This window comes from Sphaeramia orbicularis, chromosome 12 (genome assembly GCF_902148855.1).
Source record: "Sphaeramia orbicularis chromosome 12, fSphaOr1.1, whole genome shotgun sequence".
Taxonomy (NCBI): domain Eukaryota; kingdom Metazoa; phylum Chordata; class Actinopteri; order Kurtiformes; family Apogonidae; genus Sphaeramia; species Sphaeramia orbicularis.
The window spans coordinates 24541342-24560087 of NC_043968.1; the positions used below are offsets into that span (position 1 = coordinate 24541342).

At 37.1% G+C, this 18746-nt stretch overlaps 1 protein-coding gene across 2 annotated transcripts; it reads right to left on the bottom strand.

Moving 5' to 3' along the window:
* Positions 1-4265: 4265 nt before the first annotated feature.
* On the bottom strand, positions 4266-9612 carry LOC115430525 (amphoterin-induced protein 2-like). 2 transcript variants are annotated; one of them, XR_003936951.1, is made up of 3 exons: positions 9144-9612; positions 5476-8173; positions 4266-5344 (listed from the first exon to the last, which is right to left on the bottom strand). XR_003936951.1 is itself a non-coding variant. In XM_030150596.1 (2 exons), the coding sequence occupies exon 2, from the start codon at positions 8074-8076 to the stop codon at positions 6559-6561; it is 1518 nt and encodes a 505-aa protein (XP_030006456.1). In that variant the 5' UTR covers positions 8077-8173; positions 9144-9612; the 3' UTR covers positions 4266-6558. The 2 variants fall into 2 exon arrangements, 1 of the variants encoding a protein (XP_030006456.1); XM_030150596.1 differs by having other exon boundaries at positions 4266-8173.
* Between the last annotated feature and the right edge of the window lie 9134 nt (positions 9613-18746).

Consider the following 18746-nt stretch of genomic DNA (forward strand, 5'->3'; position numbering starts at 1 on the left):
TGAATACATTCTTATGTGAAAAAATGAAAACCGTGTTTACAGGTTAAGTGACAGTAATGATAAATCCAAAGAACTAGTGTATAGAGATACAAAAGATCATAGTTTGTATTTCTGGGCACATTACAAGCATGAAAATAAATAGATTTTAATCCAGTGGTTCCCAACCTTTGTTGGCTCGTGACCCCATTTTAACGTCACAAATTTCTGGTGACCCCAGACATTCAAAATGGAGACATTATTTTTTTGCTAAAATTAATTTGTTTTTGATCATGTAATAGTTTGCTATACTATGTTGCAAATAAACGTTAATTTTAGATGACATTTAGTCTATATAATGTATATTATTATGGACGGAGGCAGAAAAGCCAGGTGTAGATTACTGCACAAAGTGAGAATTTTATTTCCCTTGGTCAGGATATGTACAGTCAGTCCAGCTTGGATTTACAAGACTGACAATTAATACTGAACAAACAAGAACTCAAACTATGAATTATGAAAGAGCTGCAGCATCTGAAACCGACCACAATGAACATTTGACAGATAAACAGAACCACAGTGCTTCAGTTTCAGCTTCACAGTTTGTCTTTTATGGATTGTGATTGTGTCTGTCAACTCACCATATATTTTTTATTAGTACATTTTTTTAAATCAATTACTAGAAATCTCAGGCGACCCCATTTGAATTCCAGGCGACCCCATGTGGGGTCCCGACCCCAAGGTTGAAAAACACTGCTTTAAGGTGTTCCTTCCACTAATGACACATTTTACTGTTTTTATGTCTCTGCCTGCCTTGATTGTACCTTGCAGTATTTGCCAAGTGGCCATCTGTCACCACAGCGTAATAAACATATGCCTATATTTAAGTCTGAGTGCAGGAGGGAATGAACGTAACTACCATGGCAGTAACCACAAACCGTGAGGTGATGTGGAGTTAAATGAATGGTGTCCTTGCAAGATCTCTATGCCTAACACTTTGTTGAGTTTCTTTATACTTCATTACGCTGCCATCATTAGCATTTGATTGCAAATGATCCCAATTTAATCATGGGAGTCATTAGCCTCAGTACCTGACCTTCACTCCTTGTCTCTAGGAGCAAATCTCTTAGCAATGTGAGGTTACTTTGGTCACTGGAAAACACACAGAACATCTCTACGCGATTGACAAATCATCAACGCCAGCTCTGGAAAACAATATAATGTCAACCAGAAATAGTTTTGGGATTAAGGTGACCCACTGAAGAGAGGGTTTTTATTTTGAGTTACGCAGATTTTACCTGGTGGTTAAAGATGAATGGTGACTAAAACCTGCATTAAAATGATAGAAATGGAGGTATAAGATGTGTTATTCCGCTTGTGTAATGTAAGTGGCTTTAAAACCCCCTATCTGTTATATCAGTCCGGTGTGTCTTTAATCCGGGCTCATACCATTAGAGCCTCTCCTTATCTTATTGCAGCCCGGACACTCATCTACAATAAACAGCTCTCATCGCATTCCCTTTTCTATCTGCCTCCTCCACTCACTCCAGTATTCTTAAGCTAAAACACATTAGAAAAATGCTTTCTATGTCACCCACCACAGTGTTTCACAAGCTTTTACAATTTTTACATAACATCTAATTCAATCCGACTCTGTGATTCCTTCCCTGTGGTGAAGTAATTAATGTCAAAAATCCCATCAATGTTACAATATCTAATACATTTCACCTCTTAATCATACATGTTTGAATTATTTATGCTACCAATAACAATTCTTCACTCCATGGTTTCACTTAATATTAAAAATTAAACACATGAGTAAATACACATGGTTTTTGCTTCAGTGCTTGGATAAAGCTGTGTGCATTTTGACAAAAGAGTATAAGAGTACTTGAAGTTTAATGCGTACTTTGATGAAATAAGCGCACATTTTAGAGTAAAATAAACTCATGATTGACCATCGCTATAACTACGGTTAAAAGAAACCGGTCCGCAGCAGGCTTGATGATCTGTGTATTAAAGGTTTTACGTGGTTCCTATCTAGTTAAGCTCTGGGCTGAACTGTCAGAAAGTGGTGGATTGTCTGTAAAGTTAAGGGGCCAACATTAATGAAATCATGTTAATTAAACAGCAGGAACAATTTGCTAAATGGTCCCATTGTCTTGAATGTGTTCGCATTAATGTTCCTATTTCAGCTACAACCCACACATCCATTACACTCCTCCAGCATTTGAATTATGGATACTCAGGAAATTACTACATTTATATTGGGCACACAGGAGATTAAATGACTCTATTTGCATCTCAAACTTTTTTTTCTTTTTTTGAAAATTTAATTTGTGAAATTATGGGTTACTTTGGGTTAATAGTTGACACAGAGAATAAAAATATGTTTTCCAGACAAAGAGAAGGTGAATAAAGGACAGATGTATAAAGGCTGCATTATGGGAACTGAGATTCATCTCTAATAAGTACAATCCTTTATGTACGACACAATAAGAATGATTAACTGCTAAGAGTTATTAGGAAGCCAGACTTTTAATTTGACAGACTTAACCTGTCATCCTTCATTAACATCCAGGCTTGTGCAGGTACAAGACTGTTTAATGCTGCCATAAATTTGTAATTATTTTATTTTATTTCCAGGCACATTCCTCTTTTTATTCCTATTTATTCACATCAGTACTCATCTTTCACCAGGTGCAATAATTCCACTGAGTCCCAGTTACACTTTATTTATCAACAATAAATCACATTGTCATAATCAGTTCATGAGAAGAGCTACAAATATTTTATACCAACTTCAACATATATGTGAGAACCGTGTTTCCCATACTTTTATACTGGAGACCCACCTTTTAAAAAGAGCAGAAACTCAATTGTCATCATTTATAAATTGTGAGAAGAGCTAATTTGTGCATTAATCTGAACATTTATGAGCACTTTTACTCCTGTTTGTCATCACCATATAATATTGTTGTGAATTAGGAAACACTGGTTGCGTTTTTAAATTGAAATATCTATGTTAAAAATTCCATGAACTGTTTATTAGTGGAATCTGAGCATTGCGAAGATTGATGCTATGAAACCAACTATTTCAAAGACATATAAATCTGATAAATCACAACTTCATTGTATGCATGCGTTATTGAAAGCAGAAACACACAAAAACATTTCACAAATGAGACAAATAAGTGCATTCAGACTGAAATAACAGGCTCTGGATTTTTTTCATTTTTCATCTTTAGTAATAAACGGAAGGTAAGCCAGTCCTTCACACTAGTATCAATGTTATAAATACATAATTTCAGAATAATGTAAACAGATACAATTCAGATATATATGCATAAAGTTTTTTTTGGAAATACTTTAAATGCAAATTTATGTGATGACCTAAATAACGTCTCCTGCTGCACCTGCGGGTCATGAGTCTTTGGGAACGGCTACTTTAGAGAGAAAAAAAAAGAACCTTTTCCATCTTGTCCTGGTTCTGTGTTGTATGTGGTTTAAGTTATTTACCATTAGACCCCGACTCCTTGAAAACGTTGAACATCATTTCTCTCTGAAATCAACTTCTCACACATAACCATCATAGACGTATGGAAGAATATTAGGCTTAACGAATCAAATGCATTAATTTCAGACTCATCATGATCCTGCAATTCATATTATCAGTATAAGTTCTACTACAGATAATGGTATTTGTTACTCATTAACATGACACTATTCAGTAACTAGAACAGGAGAAATGAACAGGTTGTATCCAACAGTTTACTGTCAACCTTTGTAACACTTTTTAAATGTCATAGTCCTAACCTGTGAAAAGCACCTTGTCACTATGAACATTGAGGGATGTTTAAATTAGTCCCCGTGGGATCCATCGCTACATGATGCCTCGATTCAACACCTGCCATTGGCCTGCCACCTCTGGAAGCAGGAAGCTATTTTCAAAGGGTTCTTGTCTCCTTAGCGCTGATTACAAAGCCCTTTGATTGCTTTGTTATTGTGAGAAATGCTGTTCCACTTCATTAAGTACTGACCAACAAATACATAAACCTATAAATGTTCTGCTTTTCCACCAACGATTGGAAAGGCATGTAAGAGGATTTTTGGAAATGTTGACTCACTAAGAGGTTATTTGTTATCCTTAAATCCTTGAGTGATGTAACACTATGATTTTTTTTCTCAAGCTTCCTCTTTTATTCAGGTCAGACTAAAACTGAGGAGAGACGAGTTGAGTATGTAAGAACATAATATTTGGATTGGTTTTAAGCAGAAAAACACACTGATCCTCAAAAGTGAATCATTTTATTTAGTACCCACAGAAAGGAACTGTTTAGCCGGTGGAGATAAAATGTATTGTGTATACAGCAGAATAAAAAGTAACAATGTTCAGACAGGGGTAGCATGGACACATACAGCCAAGGACATTGAAAGTTTAATAAGCCTCTTAGCACGTTGGAAATGATCCACACACACCTATAAAAATCAAACAAAAGGAGGACTGAGGAATGTGGGTCACGGTGGGCTTGGGGGCGAACTGGCAAACCTCCTTTTGATTTCAGTGATGTTGATGTGGGCTGACGGGGGCTTCAGCACTCAGCCAAAAGTCCCTCCTTGTCTGAACCAGTGAGGATCAATTTCTCTGGGAAACTGCTGTCTGAAAGCTGTGGGGCTGAGGAACAAGGTGGAGGGTGGGTTTTAACAGGACAAACCAGGATCGGGACGACAAACGTCCACTCTGGTGAAGTGTCACTCCAAACCATGCTCCATGTCGTGGTCTGGGGTTGACCTCTGACCTCTTGTAATGACAAGACTGACTGAAGTTTACTAGAATTTTACGGGTATGAACTATGCTGTTGTCATCATAGAGTGTTGAGTTTGCCCAGAAATGCTCATATGTTCACTTCTAACTAGACTACAACTGCAATTATAATTTGTCAAATGATAATTTCCCGTCAATCGTGTCAATGTACTTGATTTATTTTCTGCCTCCAGAACCAGTTCAGGTGATACCTACAGCTGTGACACCTATATTAGGTTTATGCATCACTTTGGTAGGTACCAGGTCTTCATTTAACATAGATTTACAAAAACATAATTAAAATTTTAAACCAAGCCCAAACTTTCTCTCCACATCCTTTTTCCTCTGATACATATCTTTAGACAACTTCCACAAAATGCTGCAAAATTTATAAAATCACTGTTTTCACTTGGCTATGATGATGCAATTAATAAGGTCTGGTTTAGTTTAGGCATAAAAACATTTTAATTAAGGAAAAGTTCAGTCAGGGGGTCAAATAAATACTTGAAGGTTATACAGACTTTGTTTTATAGTAATAAACAGATGTCTACAGAGTGGAGAAAGCTTACTGTTGGTTTGCAAGGGGATACAAACTCCAGTCTTTTATCTCAAGTTTTGCATTTTACATAAGTCTATTGCAGTTATAGCTTAGTTAGAAATGAACATAACTTCTTAGAATAATATCCAACAAACACAGAGCAACATTAGTATTCAGTTCAGTATTAAAAATCTAATATTTACTCATTAGCTCTTGTTTATCACCTAAAAAGACTAGCAAACCCTTTTGCTAGCAATGTAAGTTTAGTTTGTCAAAGCTTTTACACTAAATACCACTGGACACTGTGTTTGGAAACAAATTTGGTGAATGCAGTGGGATTTATCAAAACCTGTAAAACACAAAATGTGCTGACAGACATTATAATATTGCATAGAGGTGAGGGGAAACAGAAAGTTGATGATAAGTTTCTGACCATGAGTTTATATTACACAGAGTCTTCAATATGGTGCATAATAAACAGTTTGTGGAGGTAGATATCTTACAGACTTGGTTTCCAAAAACAAAACTTGACATTAGAAAAGCTATGCCTTTTGGGGTAAAACTAACTCTTAACTTGAAAAACACCAGCTTCATTTCTTATTATCACTTTCCTATGGTGTTATTTTCTTACTGCAGTTGTTTTTCTTTTATCACTTCTAATGAGATCTTCTAGGGTTACAGTGTAATTCATTAATGTCATTTAAGATGGCATGTTGACACAGATTCATCTGCAAAACATGTAAATTTACATAAATCCATGCATACTACTGACATGATTTGAAAGTGATACAGACCACAGCACGAGACAGATAACAGGAGTCATTGTGATGCCATTAGTCACTATGTACTGTATATACTGCATCAGAACCACTGATGCACCAGTACCTTGTCAACTCAGGTGTAAATATTCCACTCCCAATCTAAAACACCACCCACATTTATATGATCTGTGTGATCCTTTTTTGCTGTAACAGCATCATTTCCATATGAACTCTTGTTAAACAGGTACCACTTATGTTTGAGACATAATTGAAATTCTGCCTACAAAAGCACTGCATTTTCTGCTTCAGGCCAAACAGCCAAATCCTACAGCGCATCACTACTTCACAAGAATCACAGTACACTACTTCACATCAAATGGATTTCATCATCTTGTACTGAAACAAGACAGTGTAAAAAAAAAACCCTCCTGGGTCCCCACAGTAAGAGTATAGGAGTGTGTAAAAGGTGATTTTGGCAACTATGCCGAGTGAACAGGGTCTGTGAGGGTTTGTCCCACTGTCCTACTTCCATTCTTGAGAATTCCCTCTGTGTTAACGTGGCCCAAGGTCAGCACTGGTGTTTTTGGGCCAACATCATTAGAGTCCTCTGCCTGAGGCTCTAAGAAAGCCACCCTTTTTCCATTGGCCCGCCGTTGTCCTGACTCTGCCTCTCTTGGGTCAGAACACAAGATGATAGCTCGCCCTCCACACCCTCTCGACGCCCCTCCCCTGCTGTCTCTGCATCGACATGGTGTGAGGTAGAGGTAAAGAAGCACCAGGATGATGCTGACCACACAGGAAGCTAGAGTGGTGAATGCTGTGTTGAAATGCTCAGTGCCACCACGATGTGTTGAGCCACTGGTGGAGCTTGTGCTGACATTTCCAACGACCACACTGACCTCTAGAGAAGCTCTGGGGTCACGGTCGCGCCCCCGAGGGGCCACACACCCATATGTACCAGAGTCCTCAATCAGTGCCCCTCGGATTTCAAGGGTGCCATTTGGAAGGACTGTGAAGTGGTTATTAGGATCATTGACTGATGAATTCAGCACTGTGGTGGGGGTGACCCAGAAAACCACCACCTCCTCCTGGACATGAGAGCCAAACCCTGGGCATGGCACTGTCAGCTGTTTACCTGGGTCTACTTGGTAAGTCTGTGCATCAAGGAATGTATCTAACATGTCCCACTGGCTGCAGTCAGGGTCTGGTCCTGACCCCTCTCTACATGGGTATTCCCATCTGAATTCCACCAGGGGGCGATACTGTTTCCACATCCAGTACTCCAGCATGGCAATTAAAGTACAATCACAAACCAAAGGGTTTTCCTGTAAATAGATGCCACCTTGGTTTGTAAGTGAGAGCAGGCTCTGAACAGGCAGTTTAGAGAGCTTGTTGGAGGAAAGATCCAGAAAGGTCAAGTTACAGGGTCCTCCTGGTTCATCATAAAGGCCCAGGGGGAAAGATGTTAGTCTGTTTCCAGAGAGGTAGAGTCTCTGCAGACTGTGAAGGTCCCTGAAGGCTCCTGGGTTAATCTGGAATATCTTGTTACCAAACAAGAGCAGCTCTTTCAGCTCCTTCAGCCCACTGAAGATGGAGGAGTTCAGCACTTTGAGCTGGTTGGATGAGAGGTCCAGGTGGATGAGATGTGGTGTAACAGTGAAGGCATCTACTTCAATTTGGCTGATGGCATTTCGGCTCAGAACCAGTGTGGTGAGCCGGTCAAATGGTTGGGAAATCCAGTCTGTGGGCAGGACAGTGATAGTGTTGTGGCTTAGGTCCAGTCTTGTGGCATAGCCTGGGAGATCAAAGGGCAGCACAGACAGATTGCGGCCACTGCAGGAAATTATATCACTGGCGCAAAGACAGTAAGGTGGGCAAGTAGCCACCAGGGCTGGGAAGCCAAGACACAAGGAGATCAACAGGGCTGCAGCTGCAGAAATGCAATGGCTGCCTCCCACGATGGTACTGAGTAAAAGCAGTGACGCAGTGGGACGCATCCTGGTGTTCCCGGAGGATGGGGTCTCAGGTTACTGTCTGACTGGGTGGAGAGTACACATGTCAGGTTTACAAGCCTCTGATGAGAGCTTTTATGAACTGAGGAAGAGGGAGAGAGTGGAAACAGGGAAATTAAACTGTGGTAAAAGCAATAATCCTAAAGCTGAACTAGAACCTTTAAAAACAAGCAAAACAGGCACAAACAGAAAGAATATCCAGTAAAATTCAAACTATAAATATAATGCAGATGTATTACAAACACATACATAAAAATACTGCATATTTAAATACCACTGGCGTTAATAATATTCGAGAGCTCCTGGAAGAAGTGCAACTTAATTCATACAGGTTAGTATCCCATACTCTACTCTTACATTTCCAGTCAGTACAGGCTGGTTATCACCTTTAACCCAGTTCACTATGCTGTTTTAACTCTACAACTTTCCTAATGTCAACACATGCATGAATCTCCTACCTCTTATATATCAGAACATCTGGCCATCTATTTAATCAGAAAACAATAACAATGCACACAGTAAAACTCAATCTACTTACACATCAGTGATGTTATAAAAGAGTGGATTTTACAGCATTTTTACTGGATTGAACTAACACCGCTCACAATTTAACGCAGTTACATAAAGTAGCATCAGCTGTTCCTTGGGAAAATCTAAAGAAAATAATAATAATAGTAATAATAATAATAATAGTAATAATAATAATAATAATAATAATAATAAGAAGAAGAAGAAGAAGAAGAAGAAGAAGAAGAAGAAGAATCTGTTTACAAATGGCACAAGCAAAAAATAAATAAGTGGTGTGAAGTTTTTACAGCTGTGAGGACAATGACAACAATGAAAGAATGAAAACAAAACGATGAAAACATATGAAGCAGGAGTAAAATAAAACAAGAAGTATGATATATTTTGACTGGAACAGATAAATAATCCCACTCTGTCTAGTTTCTTTTCCATGCATAGTTTTTACTTTATATAACTGTACAGATTCGACCATTTCTGTGGAACCCAAACTAAACCCAAACAGTCAGAATAAACCCCTCCGTCCTCACCTTACACCTCCGTCTCTCTGTCGGTCAGACCATCCTGTCTCTGTCTCCGTCCTTTCTTTCTTCCGTCCCGCGCGTAAATAACACTATCTTAAACGCAACTTCTCTGGTCGTCGGGGTAAAGCGCATCTTCTCCTCCAGCAGAATCCGCACAGACTGGGGGTTGTTTCGGTTCTGGTCACAGAAGGGGTCGCCCTGGGGGTAAACACGGAGTACAGCCGCCGCCAGCCTCCGACCACCACGACCGGATGATGTCCAAAGGAGGAGAGAGGGGAATCAGGAGAGGGAGAGAGGGGCAGCATCAGCACCACACACCCCACCGCTTATTGATCACGGATATTGATGGATGTTAATCAATACTCCATGATCACCATCGGTAGTGATGATCATGGATTATTGAGGAGGATGAGGAAGGTGGGGGAAACAGGATAGAACATGAACCCGTTCAGGTCTCTATTACTGAGCAGTGTTTTCTGTTTCCATTTCATCATCACATGTGGAACAGCTTACATGTCCAGTGTGCCCACCTCCTCCCTGATATAATAAAACAAGCATAAAGTGGCAGAGAATTCTATAGAGGCACATGTTTGGTCATTTCAGCCAGTCTGTTTCATTATGATGAGCTAAATACACTATATACACTATAACAAGGACACTGTGAAATGTACAGTAACTTGCTGGCAGCAATTAGCAAGTAAGTTGCTGTATTACATTCTACAGCATACTTACTGTATATTAACCCTTTCATGCAGAGTGGTCACTACAGTGGACAGTTACTCTACAGTTTTACTCTTGTGTATTCATGGGTTTTGTTGTTTTAGTTCCTATTAACCAACACAGTGGACACTTATGCATCATCTCATAAACTCCAATTCATACCATTATTGTAACTTTGCTGTTCTTGATTGGTTCTTGAGTGGAAATCAATTGTTAATATTTATTTTTTGCATATTATCTCCATGAAGTGAGTAATAACTAGTATTAGAATATGTTAAAATGTGAGAAAACATCAGATTAGCTGCATTAAACATGGTTTCATTTCACTGTTTTCATATCACTTTATGATATTGGGTTTTAAATACATGTTTCTTTACTTCAAGAATAAAATTCATGGTGAAGCTGAGTGGACATTTTTCTAACTCCATGAAAAACAGGTTGATTAAAAAAAAAAAAAAAAAAATCAATCTCATTGGTTTTTTTTTATGCCTAAAGAGGAATAAAAACACTCAGGAAAAAAAAACAAATCTTGATTAAGGTTCTCATAATTCATGCATGAAAGGGTTAAATTACAGTACCTGTAAAATACTGTAATTGTCATTACAGTACTAATTACAACACTGTGATTGCTATTACAGTTCTGTAATATGAGGTTGTGTTTTGTATCACAGCAAATAGTGGACTACTGTGAAATGGGAATTTGGGGTATTTTATTGAATACTCCAAAACAAAAACAAGCACTCAACTTTTTGTATGTCATAAGCGCATCAATTTTAGACTTACATTTCTCATGGAACCAATAAAAGCCATTCTTGCTTTTCTATCTTTTGCATGGTGAGTAAAAATAAAGAACTGCTGTTTGAGGTGATAGTTTGGATTTTTTTAAGTAATACAGTTGAGAAAATGTTATGGCAAAGGAATGGGCTGTCTGATGGCGATGTAAAAAATGGGAATATCCTTTATTTAGCGCACTCTTGAACCAATATTGATTTATTTAGGTGGGCTTTGTTTTAGGTGGTTAAAATTCGCTTTGAGATGAAAAGAAAGGTTGAAAATACAGCTGAAAAAGTTGAAAGTGTGGCTTGTTGAAGATTTCTACAATTTTACAATTTGATTTAGCAGATGCTTTTTTCCAAAGCGACGTACAACATTAGCAAGAATTTAGACTTGAGGGAAAAACCCTTAGTAAGTGCAAAAAGTGCCTCAAGTTTGATTGGCCGCAGGCACTGCCATCAAGTACTAGAAGAAGTGCTGATTTCTCCATAAGAAACCATCAAAAATTTTTGGCATAAAAAGCTGAATATTTAAAAAAAAAAAAAAAAAAAAGGAAAAATATAAATACAAGCACTAATGTCCTGAAGAAGCTGAACATTTTAAAGTTTGAATGGTGAAAATCAGTGAAAATTGAATACATTTTGAGTAGTATTTTACTTGTGGAGTAGGTGGTCACATAACAAATACTTGCTCCCATCCCTAGTGAAGAATATTAAGAACAAATACGTGCTTACCTCTGGATACATTCCAGTGATGTGGCTGCCTCCTCTGGATATTCAATGTTGAACACGTAGTATGACCCAAAGAGGGCAGCTTAAAAAAAATCCCGCTCAAAATTACTGTATTTTGTACAGTAAAATATATTTTACTGTACAATTCACCTGCCAATTAATTTTGCCCACGATGCTTTGCAGATCTACAGCAACATACTGTATACAGGTTCTACAGTAAGCATTTGCTCATTATACAGTAATAATGCTGTGAAAACTACAGAAACTTGTTACAGTGTATGAATAAAACCATTTTAATGTGTAAAATCATCAGTCTAGGCCAGGGGTGTCAAACTCATTTTCTTCCGGGGGCCACATTCAGCCCAATTTAATCTGAAGTGGGCCGGACCAGTCCAATAATAGCATGACAGCCAATAAATAATGACAACTCCGAATAGTTTTAGCACAAAAAATAACATTCAGTTATGCCAATATCTACATTTACAAACTATCCAAACAAAAAGGATGTGAATAACCTGAAAAAAAATTTAAATTTGTAAAAAAAAAAAAATACAAGTTTATCAATATTCTGCCTCGACTTATCATTTATACATATGCATTACAGATCTGATCTACAAAGACACAAAACATTCAGTAACAGGCAGAATATTGTTAAAATTGCACTTAATTTACTTCAGACATTTCAGGATGTTCATATTTGCTGAGGTTATTCTCATTTTATTGTTAAAGGATAGTTTATTCATGTAAACATTTTCATAATTTAATGTTTTTTGCACTAAATCAAAGAGAAAAAAAATGGTGTTGTCATTATTTATAGGTTATTATAATATCATTTTTGAATTTGATGCCCTAACTTGCACTTTGCAAATTCATCCCATGGGCCAGATTGGAACCTTTGGCGGGCCGGTTTTGGCCCCGGGACGCATGTTGGACACCTGTGCATTAGGCTATAAGGGCCAAAATACTGGGATACATCACACTTACAGTTTATTGGACATCCCATTCCTGCTGATTTGACATAGTAAGTAAAGTTTGTTTATAAAGGACTTCTCACAGATAAAAATCCCAAAATGCTGTACATAAAATTGGTGCAATAAAACAACATAAGAATAATTGTGTAAAATAAATAAAAAGGATAAATCCATCAACCAAAAGCTTTACGTCACATATTACCTGTTGTCTGTTGTTCTCTGTTGGGGAAATAAATGTAATTGTCATGATTCACATGTTATTCTCATGATCTCCTTAGGTAGACCTTTCAATGTATGATTAGATTAGATTAGATTACATTTGATTAGATTACAGTAGATTAGATTACAGTAGATTACATTAGACTGGACTAACCCATAAAGACCCAAACATCCACTGGTGACCGAAAATCACCTACTGATCTGTAATGTTTAACACCCGTTGATCCACTAATCCTATCAATACATGTAAATAATTGGTGTAAAATACAGTTTGTCATCTTTTCATGGTCATCAGATATGACCTGTTTGGACAATCAGAGGCTACGTAGTCAAAGTGGAAACACTGTCATCTTCTACAACATTGATTCACCAGTAAAAGCCATTGGAGTTGGATCAACGACAGTGGATGGACACACTGGGTTAGTTAAAGATAAATTTTGCTGAAAGAGTAAATTTTTCTTCAGTTTTCTCTGGTTTTGATATAAAAACCCTGAACTTTAATCTGAGCTTTTATGAACATCTACATGATCAGAAAATTAAATACAGGAAAATATCTGATTTTTGCCGAAAAACACCAAATAAAGAAGATAATATTAAAATAAATGGTGATTAAATCATTTAAGAAATGTTAAATATGGCGAAAAATCTATTTGAGAACTGCCACAAAAGTTGTGCTGGGTCTTTGTGGATTAGATTAGATTAGATTAGATTAGATTAGATTAGATTAGATTAGATTAGATTAGATTAGATTAGATTAGATTAGATTAGATTAGATTAGAGGCATCCAGCAGCAGCAGTAAACACATTAAATACACATGGCACGGTAGGAACAAAAACAATATACAAATACAAATATACAAAATAGAAAATACACACTTACATCTAAGATAATATATACGGACAACTTAAAAAATTAAAAATAATTAGGCTACCAATGAATATACCAGTTTAGATAATGCTAAAATAATGCTAAAATATGCCCTGGTCCCTTGAAGAAAAAGGAAAATCTATATATGCATAAATTAAAGCTGTGCAACAAAAAGTAATTAGTGCAGAGGTCTGCAGTTGTGTTATATTATTGTTATTGTTTCCCATTCTTTGACTGGGCAGTGTTGTGCCATCTTATGACCAGAGAGACAAAAGAGTTAAGAGTCTGTTTGTGTGGTTTGATAGGGACAGAAGCCTTTCACTGAACACATTCCTCTGTTTTGTGAATGTGCTATGCAGAGGATGTTGGGCGTTGTTCAGGATGGACTGAGGGTCCTTCAGGGTCCTCCTCTCTACTACTGGAACCAGTGAGTCCAGCTCTGTGCCCACAACATGGCATGGTATGTGTAGAAGCTGTAGAAATTATATGGTAACGTAATGACTATAGAAAAAGAACATTTTGACTAACTAAAGTCATAAAGGTACCATATAATTTCTTTAACTTCTCCACTGAAAGGTTTGTCTATGTAGACGACGAGAATAACGTGAATCATATCAACAACTACATACAGTATATTTCACCAACACTAGAGATAAAAAATGTTTCTGCCATTTGTCACTAATTATCACAATAAATGTTAAATCAGTATTTCTTCTAAGTTTACAGCCTTATTTCTCTGTCTAAATGACAGCTGAAAAAGGAAATGGTTACTAGTAGGTAAAGGCAAAGGTACTGAAAATATTTCACCTACAAATGTATCAGTCCAGTCCTTTTTTTTTTTTTTTTTTTTTTACATTTTACTCTAATATTTAGTGTGGCCCCTCTTGGTAACAATCTAAGGAAACTGTCTGGAATTAACTTCTTAGAGCGTGGAATGACATTGTGGTTGAAACTCTCAGAAAATACATCAACACAATGCCAGAAAGATGCGCTGCTGTGATTGTTGCCAAGGGGGGCCAAACTAAACACTAGAGTAAAATGTAAAAAAAAACAAAAAACAAAAAACAGACTGGACTGATAAATTTGTAGGTGAAATATTCTCAGTACCTTTGCCTTTACCTTTAATTCAGGCTCTGGGAACAAATAAACCGCCATTTTCTTAAGACTTGACAAGTGTTCTAATATTTTTGTACACCACTGTAGTTGTCAGAATGTGACATATTTCACAAATCTAGTGAAATTGAGTAAAGACAAACTGTAAGTGCCAGGTAGTATCCCTTTTGTCACATCCAGGGAGGAGTCATGTGAGGGTGGTACCTATGTCACCGATGTAGTAAAATCAGCTGTTTTCACCTGTTGAATGAATGAACTGAGAGGGTGAGGGGGGAAGGTCCTACATTGCTGACTGCCGCCAAAAAAGTGTACTGTCTTGGACGTTTTTAGATATTGTTGGATTATTTCACTGATTGTTTTTAGCCTTAATAAATGTGTGGAACGACATTCCTCTGGAGCTCAGTTTTTATTCAAAAAGTGTTTGGGAAGGAATGCTTCTCGGACCAAAAACGAGTTTGTTTGAGGTACTCTTTGGAAAAAGGGATTCAAAATATTTATCACACTGGAAGAAAAATCCAAGGCATTCTCTTTAAACATTAAAATGCCTTTATTAGCATGGCATGGTCATATCTAGACCTAAAAAACTTCAGCGCGTTTTGGCTTCAAGCCTTCGTCAGGAAGCCAAAAAGGAACCTGAAAAACTGTAGGTTCCTATACAGTAGGGAATGAAGAGTTGGACTTTTCTGTTTTCCTGTAATGCATTACTTGTTCCTTGTTTTAAAGACTTTACACTGGTTTGATCTTAATTTAACAGGGATATGTAAATTTTGCACTGTTTTTTTTTTTCCATATATATTTGTAAATACACTAGTCAACATTTGCTAGGGATCAGGACTATAACTTTGCTATATTCGAGGGTGTAATTCTGGAAACTTGAAAATTTACTTTCCCAGTGGAGTACAGCCTGCGGATGTGGATGGTGGCCCCACACATTACTGACATCACACCGTATGTGGTTCAGAACATTCTGAGTGGTTTCAGTGAAAACAAAATTGGAAGAGTAATTGTTGTGAACTCTAATTTCTAGGGTTGTATCACCCTTTTGCCAGAAAGTGCAATAAAAATGTATGTTTTTTTACCTTTTGGTCCATTTTTCTTTACATGACTAGCCAAAGTACACACATAATATATGAAGTCACCCAAAATATTATACAACATCAATTATTGTGCAAATATAAAACTGATCCCTAGCAAATGTTGACTAGTATATTTCTATTTGACCTGCAGTGACACCATCTGCTGGCCGTTTACATATGGACACCCTCTGCAGGCCATTGCCTTCATGCCCAGCTGGCAGGTTCCTATTGGTTAGACCCTACTATATAGGAACCTACAGTTTTTCAGGTTCCTGTTTGACTTCCTGACAAAGACTTGAAGCCGAAACGCGTTGAAGTTTCTCAATTTATATTGTTTAGCAGCACGTCCAGCAGGTAAAGATTCTTTTTTCATTTTTATTAAAAGTCCCCCAACACAAACTTTTGAATGGGTCTTAGATTACAAACAAATTAACCTCATAAGAAAATACAAATATGTATTGCTCCTTAAATTTTGATATTTGTCTTTATCATTCCATAGCCCATCCTCCTGTCAGTGATGGTATACCCTAATTCAACCTGTCCCAATACTTTTGTCCGTATAGATCTTCAGTGAGTCGTCTTTGCTCCTACAGGTCACAGTCGATCACTTCACATGCACATAAACAGGAAAATGAACCTGTTATTCACCTAAATACAACCCTAACCACTGGACCAGTAGCTTGTGAATATTCATTGGTCCATGGTCATTTGCGATCCTTGCAGTCTACAGAGATTCTCCTTTAGCACAGGGTGGTCTCAAAATTGTGCTTATCAGAGATAACATCATTGTAATTAAGCATCTGACCTTGAAAATACCTTTTCTGCACATTCTCTGTGACTGTTGGTACAATGCAGTCTGTAATGTTACTGTAAATAATGTATTTAGACCTGAATGAGCAAACAAACTTTTTTTTTTTTTGCCTTTATTATTGTAAAACAAGCATCATTTTTGGATTGACTCAGCATTTATCTGTTTACATAAACCCCCTCAGTTTCCATATGTCGTCAATGTTTTGTAGGAACTGGATGAAAATGGTTCCTATTGCAATCACATTAAACTTTATTCTAAGCCACTGTATGTGTCTAACAGATGGTGTCTTTATTCCACATCAAAGTATTCCTCCACCTAATCAGTTAGTCAAGGTTGTGTGCTTGAAGCTGTGTTTTTTTTCCCCTTTTTTCTCTCTCTTGTTGATCTTGTAGAGCCACACAATTCAGTACTCAACAAAAAGAAGCAAAAAAAAAAAAATCAATTCAATTCTCATTTTGTGAAGATCAGTCAATTTCATTATCTTAGAGGGAAGTGAGAATAAGGCCCGCTGCCTTATAATCCTGACTTCAGTCTAATCACCATGCACTCGTAATTATGAGCTTTCCACCCGGGACGTTCTGACAGACAAATCGCTGTATGTTTCCATGGTGCCGACCATCAAAGGGGATGGCCTCGGGGGGATTTTGCCACGGTGTCCACCTTCACTTCATGTCGTTGATATGCAAGGAATGGATGGACCTCCATTTTTTGCCTTCCATCAATATTTCACATTTTTTCCTCATCTTAATTAGAGGAAAGGCTTGGAATAATAAACACCACAGGAGATCTAATGTTTATAATGTCTGTTGTGTCAATAGATTTCCTTCACACAACTCTTGTCACAAACAGTTAAACACAGGTAATTGCCAGTCATTTTCTCTACAGCTGTAAAATAATCCTTGATTAAATGTTTCCAGTGACAGCCAGAAGGGATGGGAGTGTTGACTGAGGACGAGGGGTGTACGAAAATATCAGTTCTGCAATATATCACGATATTTCATTTCACAATACTGTATCGATATTAAAAAGTACCATATCGACACTTTTAAGTATTTATTCAAATGCAGATATTGTGGAGGTTCATTTTTGTTTTTCTTTTTTGTTTATATTTTATTTATTATTATTTAACACTCTTTTATTACATAATGTTAGTTCCTTTGTTGGGATTGCACAAAAATAATGTTATGATGTTAGTTATGAACCAATAGAATATGAACATTTGAGCAGAATCTTAAACTGTAATGTCTGTAAAACATAATTTAAGTTTTAACACACAAACTTTTTCTGACATAGCATTAGATCCTGTTCTGATCAAAAAAAAAAAAGTGTCCTTTATTTGTGCATATTTCTGGTGTAATTCAGTTATTCAAGGATATAATCTTTAAAAAAGACAAAAAAAAAAACCTTTTTAACAGTATATCGTGATACAGGGGTTGGACAAAATAATGGAAACACCTTAAAAAAATCAACAAAATATAATTTAATATGGTGTAGGTCCGCCTTTTGCGGCAATTACAGCCTCAATTCTCCGAGGTATTGATTCATACAACTTGTGAATTGTTTCCAAAAGAATTTTAAGCCATTCTTCAGTTAGAATACCCTCCAACTCTTTTAGAGACGATGGCGGTGGAAATCGACGTCTTACTTGAATCTCTAAAACTGACCATAAATGCTCAATAATGTTGAGGTCTGGGGACTGTGCCGGCCATACGAGATGCTCAACTTCATTGGAATGTTCCTCATGCCATTCTTTAACAATTCTAGCTGTATGGATTGGGGCATTATCATCTTGAGGTGAAGGTGTTTCCATTATTTTGTCCAACCCCTGCATATCGTATCATGATTCTAGTATTGTGATTTGTATTGTATCGCCAGATTCTTGCCAATACACACCCCTACTGAGGACGAGGGCTTTTTTTTTTTTTTTTTTTTTTTTACATCTTTCTGCCCATCCTGTAGCTCTACCCACGCATTTCGTTTTTAGGTTAATAAGGACTTATTTTCTGTATGCATCCCAAGTTTATGCACAAAGTAATAACATATTACTTAGTTTGCTGCAAATGAATACTGTACATCCTTATCACCAGTTTTGCAACTTATTTTCTGACACATTTCATCTGGAGGCATGAATGACTTTGCATTTTTGTCTCTGCCTGCAGACACAAGCTCACATCCTAGTGTGGAAACTTCCAAGTCTTGACATCTTGATTCCATTTAGACTGACAGAACATTCAGAAAGTGTAAATGTCGTCAAAGACGTCACTTTAAAACCTCACAGGCTGCAACACCCTCACCAGGTACGCATTTGTATTTTATTTCTGTACTG

What these genes read in the sequence shown, in the direction of transcription:
- LOC115430525 (XM_030150596.1), bottom strand. Translation starts at nt 8,076, where the DNA reads ATGCGTCCCACTGCGTCACTGCTTTTACTCAGTACCATCGTGGGAGGC.